The 12,210-nt window shown below is 34.1% G+C and overlaps 1 protein-coding gene and 1 pseudogene across 1 annotated transcript; both read left to right on the top strand.

Moving 5' to 3' along the window:
• The first annotated feature begins 1,209 nt into the window (after positions 1-1,209).
• LOC110026710 (probable flavin-containing monooxygenase 1) lies at positions 1,210-6,850 on the top strand. The gene is given in 6 exon segments (XM_020727775.1): positions 1,210-1,443; positions 1,445-1,654; positions 2,958-3,194; positions 4,218-4,394; positions 5,046-5,404; positions 6,403-6,850. Coding segments are annotated over 6 exon segments (1,584 nt in total). The 3' UTR covers positions 6,770-6,850.
• A 462-nt stretch (positions 6,851-7,312) lies between these two features.
• Positions 7,313-11,841, top strand: LOC110026715 (annotated as a pseudogene).
• Positions 11,842-12,210: the final 369 nt, after the last annotated feature.

Below are 12,210 nucleotides of genomic sequence, written 5' to 3'. Positions count from 1 at the left end.
GGAAGCTGCAAGAACGTCGAACTGTCGGACCATCTTCTGCAAGGATTCCTTGTTCCACGCAATATCGGACCATCTTCTGCAAGGATTCCTTGTTCCACGTGTTTCCACGCAACATTCCGACCAGAACCTTCCTGTGCTGGACTGCGTCGGACTGTTACCATCGGCCAATTCCTTTGCCAGACCATGTTGGACTGTTGTCAGAACCTCTCCCACTGAAACTATCGTCAAAACTATAGTCAGAACTCCCTTCAAACATCCTCTTACAGTTCCTTCTCGAGTACCATCTTTGTCCATTCGCCAGATTTCCGCTTACAAGCTGCCGACCTACTGTCGATATGTCGTCGAATTTCCAAATCTATCTTCAAAGCAAGCCAGATTTCCTATTGCAAAAAATGCCGGCAACACGTCGGATTCGCTTCTGTTGAAGCCAAACCGTGCTTCAATCACAAACTCAAAATACTGATATCAATTGTTATGCTGAAACAATGCATAAACAAAGAAATTCACACGACAACAATGAAACACAAAAGATTTAAGTGGTTCACCATTAAGTTGATTCGTGAGAAGGGAGATTTCACTAGCACCATATGAGGAGCTTGAAAAACAAATAGCATGGGGTTACAACTTCTGCACTCTCACGTGCACTCTCCCGATAACTCTCTCATTAACCTTTAAGTCACTTTTACACATGACAATCATGGCACAAAAATTAAAAAAAAAAAACCAAAACACCAAATTACCCCTTTTTAAGTTGATTCGCGAGGAGGGAGATTTCACTAGCACCAGATGAGGAGAAAGAAAAACAAACAACATGAGGTTACAACTTCTACACTCTCACCATAACTCTCTCATTAACCTTTAAGTCACTTTTACACATGACAATTATGGCACAAAAATTAAAAAAAAAAAAACCAAAACACCAAATTACCCCTTAATTATAATAAAAGACATAAATACAACACATACACATAAATCGAGTGGCATATATGTAAATATCACTTAAAGAATAATCTTATAATTATTTTATAAAAAAAGGACTCCAATATCTTGAAAGCATGCGACGCTTAGACATCCACATCGACCGCCAAACAGTAACAGCCCAATCCTCATAAAAAAAACTACTATGAACAACTCTCCTCATCTTTTTCACCCAAATCGTAGCTAAAACTCCTATAAACTCCGCAGGGAGATGAAGAGAGCTTAGCAGCCATGGAATTCTGCCTCATCGGCGCCGGCATCAGCGGCCTCACAACCTGCAAATACTTGTTGCAGAGAGGATTCCGGCCGGTGGTCTTTGAGGCCCAGCCGAGCATCGGCGGCTTGTGGAGGACCACGCCGGCGTCGACACGGCTTCAGTCGCTGAGATGGGATTACCAGTTCTCCGACTTCCCGTGGCCGGAGAAGGTGACGGAGGTCTGTCCTGATAATAGGCAGGTGATGGAGTACGGAGTATATAGAATCATATGCTCTGCAATTCGATCTTATAAGACATGTGAGGTTTGGAGAGAGGGTGGAGGGAATAGAGTATGTTGGTGTGGGGGAGGAGGAGATGGAGGCATGGGATTTGTGGGGAGGAGATGGTGAGCTGTTCGGCGGCGGCCGGCAGGGGAGGTGGCATGTTACCGTGCGGCGGGAGGATGATGGAGCTATTGAGGTAATTAATATGAATAAAACATGGTAGGAGGTAGGGGTGTAAACGAGCCCAACACGAGCGAGTCTAGGCTCATAAACAAAATTTTATTTGTAATCATCTCGTTTATACATCGGAGCTCAAAAAGTGTGTTCGTGTTCTGCTCATTTGTTTAGCGAGCTGAACTGCTCATTTGTTTAACGAGCTGAACATGAGTCGTTCACAAACAAAGAGGCGTTTTGGCAACCCTGATCACGTAGTCATAAAATGTTTAGACTAATCACGTAGTGACAAGATTTAAAAGTTATTATTTTTATTAAAACATCATTTGAATCCAATTTAATAATTTTTATTCTATTTTCTTAATTAATACTTTTAATTGATTATATATCTTTATAGCCTTATAGTGAATTAATTTTTTGTAACTCATCACTTATATATAATTGATGAGCGGTGTTTCGAGCCAAAATGAGCCAAACAAGAACAAAAAAATTGTGTTCGGCTCGATAACTTACCGAACGAGCTGTTTGCGAACAACAAGCCGTTTTGACAGCCCTAGTACGACGATGTTTCAAATAATGTGCTTCGTACTTTACTTCATAATCTTCTTTTTCTTCTTCTTTATATTTTCTCTTCAAATTCTTCCATATATTATATATTATTTAGAAGATTTACATACATGCCACTCAATTTATATGTATTTACATATCTAACACCTAAACTTAAATTTTTACATACATGTCATCTTGCCTAAGCCTAACAACATGCATTGAAATTAAAAAAAAAAAAGTGATATTTTTATTTATTCTGAAAGATTTGGGTGCTAGAAGTATAAAAAGGTCAAGTTTAGGTGTTAGTTATCTAAATACATGCGAATTTGGTGGTATATATGTAAATTAAAAGTCTAAAAAAGGCATAATTAGATACAAACCACACAATTCTTATAAATTGACATCTCAACCACCTAATTTTCACTTTTTTGCTTAAAAATCACCCAATTTTTATATTTTTAGCATAAAGTTGAACAATTTATATGTTAAAATTGAAGTTTAGGAGGTTTGATATGCTAATACATAGAAATTGGAAAAATTATTATGTCTCCACCGCCGATCACCGACAAAGATGTATGTCGGTAGGTCCCACTTTCAATTTTTTTATTTTTTTTTTAAATTTGATCGTGGAGATCGGACACCGCATGCCGTATGGAATAATTTCTCTAGAAATTGGGTGATAACTATGTAAAATCTTCTAAATAAAAAGAAAGAAAATATTTAATTAAATATAATATATATTTTTTTTAATTTATAATTTTCTTTAAAAAAAAAAGGTGCATGTGATGGATTTCGTGATCCTCTGCATCGGACGGTTCAGCGGAGTTCCAAATATCCCGACTTTTCCGAAAGGAAAAGGTCCGGAGGCTTTCAAGGGTGAAGTGATCCACTCTATGGATTACTCCAACATGCACAATGCAGCCGCCGCCGAATTAGTGAAGGGAAAGCGAGTCACTGTTGTGGGCTTTCTCAAATCAGCTTTGGATATAGCTGCAGAATGTGCAAATATTAATATATATATACACTACTGGGGTTTTGAATTTTGCTTGAAAATGTTATTATTATTAAAATTATATATGAAACTAATTAAAATCAAATATAAAGAGCTAGGAGTAGTTTTCGGGCAGAAACGGATCGAAATAACTCAATTTGAGCTATATTGTTTTGATTTTGAGCTAGATCAAGCTGATTTTGAGCTGGAACGGATCCAAATAACTCAAATTTCAGTCAGCTCGTATTGATTTCGGGTCAAGCTGGCCCGAAATCAAACATAACAAGTCATGAGCTGATTTCAATCCTAAATGAATCCATTCGAGCCGATTTCGAGACAGCCCTATCTCAGCTCGAAATTGGCTCATTAACAACCGCACATGCCACCAAACCTACGCATGAAATGGAGTATTTTACTTTTTAAAAGTTAAATTTTTGATGTGATATGAAAATTTTGAATCGTATAAATGCAAAAAGAAAAAAAAAAGGTTTTACAAGTTAGATATGTAAATACATAGGAATTAAGTGGTATAAATAACACTCAATTAAATTGTCTTACAACCATAAGACAATTGTAATCACAGATATAAATAACAATTTACATACATTATACTCAAGTTACTATGTATTTACATACATTACACTCAATTCCTTTGTATTTACATATCTACCGCCTAAACTTCAATTTTTACATATGTGTACCTATTGAATCTTGATTTCTTCGTGAATCGCACCCTAACGAATAGAGCGTAAGAAAGAGAAAAAGAGAATAACGAACAATAGTGAAGAGTAATATGTTTTGTCTATTAGTTTTTTCTCATAAAATGATCTCCCTATTTGTATAAAATTGAGTAACATACAAAAACATTATATTTCAATCCCTACTTTAATGACGTATTTACTTTTTCAAATGTTAAAACTGATATTTTTTATGTGATGTGAATAATTTTGGGGGTATAAATGTAAAAAAATAAGGTTTTGATGTGTGATTAGGGGTATGTATGTAAAGAAAAATCTAAAGAAAATTATAATGATGCTTATCAACAGGGCCTGAAATCCCTTGCACAATGATAGTACGAACAAAACGATGGAATATATCTCAGCTGACAGCATGGGGGATTCCTCTACCATACATGTATCTAAATCGCTTCTCAGAATTGCTTCTTCACAAGCCTGGAGAAGGACTCATGTTAAGCCTCCTAGCCACCCTGCTTTCCCCTTTGGTATGCCACTTTTTACTTATTTAGATATGTACCCCCAAATTCTTTTATTTATTTACATCTATCTAACATCTAAAATTTACCTTTTTATGTTAATATGCCATTGTTTTAGCTTTTTAAAAGTGAGGAACACATTTTCATGTATTAGTATGGTCTCATGTTTACGTATAAATTGAAAAGTTTGGTGTTAGTATGTAAATGCACTTTTGGCTCGTTGTTACTCCAAAATATGTATTATTTACATGCAAATCTGACAAATTTGTAATACGGCTTCAAAGACACTGCCATTACTATCTTTTTAAAAATGAAATACATCGTTTCATGCATAAGTTTATATCATCATTATATTATAATTGTAAGCATCAAAGTTTGGGCTTTAGATATGTAAATGCATAAGAATTGTGAGCTATGTATGTAAATTTCCCTTATTTTAGCAACCCCTAAATATTCATATTTATATACATACCACTGAAATCCTTAACATCACATTAAAAAAAAAAAGAGATACCTCCCATACTATTTTCTTAAAAGTGAAATACACTTTTTCATGAATAGATTTATGGCATCAACATGTTCACGAATATAAAATTTTGGATGTTAGATATGGAGTTGGTTTCTCTTAACTATAACAAAAAGTGTAATTTTCAATTGTAGAGGTGGATCTTCTCTAAATTCACAGAGAGTTACTTGATTAAAACTATTCCCATGAAAAAGTATGGGATGGTACCAGAGCATAGTTTCTTCCAAGATATGGCTGCTGGTTTGTTTTGTATATTACCAAAAAACTTTTATGGTAAAGTGGAAGAAGGAAGTATCATTATGAAACCTTCTAAGACCTTTGAATTCTGCAACAATGGTGTTCTCATAGAAGATGGGACTACCTCCATAGAATCTGATTTGGTGATCTATGCCACTGGGTATAAGGGTGATCAAAAACTTCGAAACATCTTCATCTCTCCTTGGTTCCAAAAGATAGTTGCAGGCACGGAAGACACGATAGTTCCTCTTTATAGGTACGCATCATCGCCGTTGTCGTCATCATTAGCCTCATCTTAATTATATTTAGAAAGTTCTACATACTTACCACTCCATCAATTCGTATGTATTTACAATTCTAAGACATATACTTCAATTTTTATGTATATATCATCTTTTTTCTAAAAATGTGTTGAATTTTGATTTATTCATGAATCACACCCTTAACATAGAGCATAAGAAATGAGGGGGAATTAAAACGAGAAACAAAGAGAATAGTGCATAGTATGAGCGACTAATACGACATATTAATGTTCATTAATGTGCACTCTTCTCTTTGACTCTTTCTTTATCTCTCTCATTTCTTACGCTCTATCCACTGGGGTGTGATTTATGAACAAATCAAGATTCAACAAAATGAAAGACATGTTAAGAGTTAAATAGATACATTTTTGATGTTATATGAATGATTTAGATGGTATAAATGTAAAAATTAAAGTTATCATTAATATTAATAATGGAGATTTACATACAATTCTTATGTATTTACATATCTTACATCTATAATTTCATATTTACATGCAGCACTTTGGTGTATTCATTTTAAAAATATGAATAGTGCTATTTGTTATGTGATATTAAAGATTTTAATATTATGTGTACAAACATGAAGGTTTAGGTGAAAGTTATGTAAATACATAAGAAATGTATGCTATTCATGCAAATGCTCATATTAATATTTAGAAAGAATTGCATACATGCCTCTCAATTCTTATGAATTTACATATCAAGTACCTATACGTCAATTTTTACATATATGCCACCTTAAATGCAAGTTCAAAAAGAGTATTTCATTTTTAAAAGTTCAAAATAGTGGTATTTTTGATGTTGTATGAATGATTTGGTGGTAAAAGTGTACGAAAGGAAAGTTTACTTGTTAGATATGTAAATACATACTAATTTAATGATATGTGAATGCTCCTAATATTCATTAACCAACATCTCTACATACATAATCGAGTTCGTTTTGTTGCAGAGAATGCATACATCCGCACATTCCACAGATGGCCATTATCGGATATTCAGAGAATCTATCGAACCTCTTTACTTCAGAGATGAGGGCGAGGTGGTTGGCTTGCTTCCTTGACGGTGGCTTCAAGCTGCCAAGTAAAAGAAACATGGAGAAGAATATAAAGGAGTGGGATCTGTTCTATAAGACATATTTAGGTAGTTCGAGCAAGTGTTATCGTAGGAATTGTATCACCGTTGTTAACACTTGGTATTATGATCAGTTGTGCATAGATATGGGTTGCAACCCTAGAAGGAAGAAGAGATTTTTTACAGACTTATTTATCCCCTATTGCCCTACTGATTATGCTAAACTCGAGTCGAAACTACAATGACTATAATTATTATGATCATATGTTATGGTTTACATTCTATATGTTGTGAGTTGTTTGTTAGTTCAAATAATTGCTAGCAACATTATCACATTGTTTGTTTGGATTATTTGAGTCTTTTTTCAAGAACAATGAATGGTTGTGTATTCTTAGTCATGAAAAATCATAAGAAGAATGAGAAACACACTAGAATGAGAAACGCACTACTCAATTCTTATGTATTTACATATCTAACACAAAAGATTTACGTGGTTCAATATTAAGTTGATTCGCGAGGAGGGAGATTTCACTAGCATCAGACGAGGAGAAACAAAAACAAATGTGCACTCTCACCATAACTCTACCATTAACCTTAAGTCACTTTTACACATGACAATCATGGCACAAAAATAAAAAAAACCAAAAAACCAAATTACCCCTTAATTATAATAAAAGACATAAATACAACACATACACATAAATTGAGTGGCATGTATGTAAATATCACTTAAAGAATAATCTTATAATAATTAAAAAAAAAGACTCCAATATCTTGAAAGCATGCGACGCTTAGACATCCACATCGCTGCCAAACAGTAACCACCCAATCCTCATTAAAAAAACACTACTATGAACAACTCTCCTCATCTTTTTCACCCAAATCGTAGCTAAAACTCCTATAAACTTCGCAGGGAGATGAAGAGAGCTAAGCAGCCATGGAATCCAAGAAGAGAGTCTGCATCATCGGCGCCGGCATCGCCCCCCAACCGGCAAACCCTTGTTGCACAGAGGATTCCGGCCGGTGGTCTTCGAGGCCCAGTCAAGCATCGGCGGCTTGTGGAGGAACACGCCGGCCTCGACACGGCTTCAGTCTCCGAGATGGGATTACCAATTCTCCGACTTCCCGTGGCCGGAGAAGGTGACCGAGGTCTGTCCTAATAATAGGCAGGTGATGGAGTATATAGAATCATATGCTCTGCAATTCGATCTTATAAGACATGTGAGGTTTGGAGAGAGGGTGGAGGGAATAGAGTATGTTGGTTTAGGGGAGGAGGAGATGGACGCCTGGGATTTGTGGGGCGGAGAAGGTGAGCCGTTCGGCGGCAGCCGGCCGGGGAGGTGGCATGTTACAGTGCGGCGGCAGGATGATGGAGCTATTGAGGTAATTAATGTGAATAAAACATAGTAGGAGGCAGGGGTGTAAACGAGCCCAACACGAGCGAGCCTAGGCTCAGATCTTGTTTGGCTCTCGTTCGTGTTCGACTTGTTTTATTTCAAGCTCAAAAATTGTGTTCGTGTTCGGCTTGTTTTCTTAGCGAGCTGAACACGAGTCGTTCACAACAAAGAGACGTTTTGACAACTCTAATCACGTAGTGACAAGATTTAAAAGTTATTATTTTTATTAAAACATCATTTGAATCCAATTTAATAATTTTTATTCTATTTTCTTAATTAATACTTTTAATTGATTATAAATCATTATAGCTTTATAGTGAATTATTTTTTTTAACTCATCAATTATATATAATTGATGAGTGGTTTTTCGAGCCGAACACGAACAAAAAAATCGTGTTTGGCTCGGTAACTTACCGAACGAGCTGTTTACGAACAACCAACCGTTTTGACAGCTCTAGTACGAGAATGTTTCATCTAATCTACTTCATAATCTGTGCTTCGTACTTTTCTTTTTCTTCTTCTTTATATTTTCTCTTCAAATTCTTACATATATTATATATTATTTAGAAGATTTACATACATGCCACTCAATTCATATGCATTTATATATCTACCACCAAAACTTTAATTTTTACATACATTTCATCTTCCCTAGGCCTAAAAATATGTATTGAAAATTAAAAAAAAAAATTTAAAAAGTGATATTTTTATTTATTTGGAAAGATTTGGGTGGTAGAAGTATAACAAGGACAAGTTTAGGTGTTAGCTATCTAAATAAATGAGAATTTGGTGGTATATATGTAAATTAAAAGTCTAAAAAAGGCATAATTAGATACAAACCACACAATTCTTATAAATTGACATCTCAACCACCTAATTTTCACTTTTTTGCTTAAAAATCACCCAATTTTTATATTTTTAGCATAAAGTTGAACAATTTATATGTAAAAATTGAAGTTTAGGAGGTTTGATATGCTAATACATAGAAATTGGAAAAAATATTCTAAAGGGTGTCCGATCTCCACGGTCGATCCCCGCAAAGGTGTATGTCGGTAGGCCCACTTTCAATTTTTTTATATTTGGAGATCGGGCACAGCATGCACCTCTGGAAATTACGTGATAACTACTCGTGAAGTCTTCCAAATAAAAAAAAGAAAATATTTAATTGAATATACTTTATATTTTCTCTTCAAATTCTTACATATATTATTTATTATTTAGAAGATTGTCATCTTGCCTAAGCCTAACAACATGCATTGAAATTAAAAAAAAAAAAGTGATATTTTTATTTATTCTGAAAGATTTGGGTGCTAGAAGTATAAAAAGGTCAAGTTTAGGTGTTAGTTATCTAAATACATGCGAATTTGGTGGTATATATGTAAATTAAAAGTCTAAAAAAGGCATAATTAGATACAAACCACACAATTCTTATAAATTGACATCTCAACCACCTAATTTTCACTTTTTACTTAAAAATCACCCAATTTTTATATTTTTAGCATAAAGTTGAACAATTTATATGTAAAAATTGAAGTTTAGGAGGTTTGATATGCTAATACATAGAAATTGGAAAAAATATTCTAAAGGGTGTCCGATCTCCACGGTCGATCCCCGCAAAGGTGTATGTCGGTAGGCCCACTTTCAATTTTTTTATATTTGGAGATCGGGCACAGCATGCACCTCTGGAAATTACGTGATAACTACTCGTGAAGTCTTCCAAATAAAAAAAAGAAAATATTTAATTGAATATAATATTTTTTTTAATTTATAATTTTCTTTAAAAAAAAATAGGTGCATGTGATGGATTTCGTGATCCTCTGCATCGGACGGTTCAGCGGAGTTCCAAATATCCCGGCTTTTCCGGAAAGGAAAAGGTCCGGAGGCTTTCAAGGGTGAAGTGATCCACTCTATGGATTACTCCAATATGTGCAATGCAGCCGCCGCCGAATTAGTGAAGGGAAAGCGAGTCACTGTTGTGGGCTTTCTCAAATCAGCTTTGGATATAGCTGCAGAATGTGCAAATATTAATGGTAATTATGCAATTTTTTTAATTATTTTATAAAGCATAACTTTTATTTTTATGCATTTATATATATATACTATGTGGTTTTGAATTTAGCTTGAAAATGATATTATTAGTAAAATTATATATAATACTAAATAAAATGAAATATAACGAGAAATGAGTCATTTTTGAGCTGAAACGGATCGAAATAGCTCAATTTGAGCTATATTGTTTTGATTTTGAGCTAGATCAAGCCTATTTAGAGCTGTAACGGATCCAAATAACTCAAATTTCAGCCATCTCGTATCGATTTCGGGTCAAACTGGCTCGAAATTGAACATAACAAGTCATGAGCCGATTTCGATCCAAAATGAATCCATTCGAGCTGATTTCGAGATAGCCCTAGCTCAGCTTGAAATTGGCTCATTAACAACCGTACATGCCCCCAAACCTACGCATGAAATGGAGTATTTTACTTTTTAAAAGTGAAATTTTTTATGTGATATGAAAATTTTGAATTGTATAAATGCAAAAAAAAAAAAAAGATGATATGAAAATTTTGAATTGTATAAATGCAAAAAAAAAAAAAAGATTTTATGCATAACACCATTATATTATATTTAAATTATGTTGATGCTTATCAACAGGGCCTGCAATCCCATGCACAATGATAGTACGAACAAAACGATGGAATCTATCTCAGCTGACGTCATGGGGCATTCTTCTACCTTACTTGTATCTAAATCGCTTCTCAGAACTGCTTCTTCACAAGCCTGGAGAAGGACTCATGTTAAGCCTCCTAGCCACCCTGCTTTCACCTTTGGTATGCAACTTTTCACTTATTTAGATACGTACCCCCAAATTCTTTTATTTATTTACATCTATCTAACATCTAAAATTTACCTTTTTATGTTAATATGCCATTGTTTTAGCTTTTTAAAAGTGAGGAACACATTTTCATGTATTAGTATGGTCTCATGTTTACGTATAAATTGAAAAGTTTGGTGTTAGTATGTAAATGCACTTTTGGCTCGTTGTTACTCCTAGACTTGTATTATTTACATGCAAATCTGTCAAATTTGTAATACGACATCAAAGATACTGCCATTACTATCTTTTTAAAAATGAAATATATTGTTTCATGCATGAGTTTATGACACCATTATATTATAATTTTAAATATCAAAGTATGGGCTTTAGATATGTAAATGCATAAGAATTATGCGGTATGTATGTAAATTTCCCTTACTTTAGGTCATTTACATGCATATAACCCAATTTTATTAACAACCCCTGAATATTCATATTTATATACATACCACTCAAATAAAAGATACCTCTGATACTATTTTCTTAAAAGTGAATTACACTTTTTCATGGATAGATTTATGGCGTCAACATGTTCACAAATATAAAATTTTGAATGTTAGATATGTAGATGATTTCTCTTAACTATAACAAAAACTGTAATTTTCAATTGTAGAGGTGGATCTTCTCGAAATTCACAGAGAGTTACTTGACTAAAAATATTCCCTTGAAAAAGTATGGGATGGTACCTGAGCACAGTTTCTTCCAAGGTATGGCTGCTGGTTTGTTCTGTATATTACCAGAAAATTTTTATGGTAAAGTGGAAGAAGGAAGTATCATTCTGAAACCTTCTAAGACATTTGAATTCTGCAACAACGGCGTTCTCATAGAAGATGGGACTACCTCCATAGAATCTGATTTGGTGATTTATGCCACTGGGTATAAGGGTGATCAAAAACTTCGAAACATCTTTGTCTCTCCTTGGTTCCAGAAGATAGTCGCAGGCACGGAAGACACAATAGCTCCTCTTTATAGGTACGCATCATCATCATTGTCGTCATCATTAGCCTCATCTTAATTATTATTTAGAAAGCTCTACATACATACCACTCGATCAATTCTTATGTATTTACATATCTACGTCATATACTTCAATGTTTACATATATATCATCCCTTTTCTATAAATATGTTGAATTTTGATTTATTCGTGAATCACACCCTTAGAATATAGCGTAAAAAATGAGAGAGATAGAAAGTGAAACAGAGAGAAAAGCTCATAGTAATGAACGAAACTCTTTCTTTATTTCTCTCTCCTTTCTTATGCTCTATCCCTTAGAGTGTGATTTACGAACAAATCAGGATTCAACAAAATCAAAAAGTGTATTTTGCTTGTTAAAGAGATAAATAGAGATACTTTTGATGTTATATGAATGATTTGGATGGTATAAATGTAAGAAAATCAAAGTTTAGGTGTT

This window comes from Phalaenopsis equestris, unplaced genomic scaffold, assembly GCF_001263595.1.
Source record: "Phalaenopsis equestris unplaced genomic scaffold, ASM126359v1 Scaffold000397, whole genome shotgun sequence".
In the NCBI taxonomy this organism is placed as follows: domain Eukaryota; kingdom Viridiplantae; phylum Streptophyta; class Magnoliopsida; order Asparagales; family Orchidaceae; genus Phalaenopsis; species Phalaenopsis equestris.
Note: the sequence above shows the minus strand (reverse complement) of the source record. Positions and strands in the feature narration are given on the sequence as shown.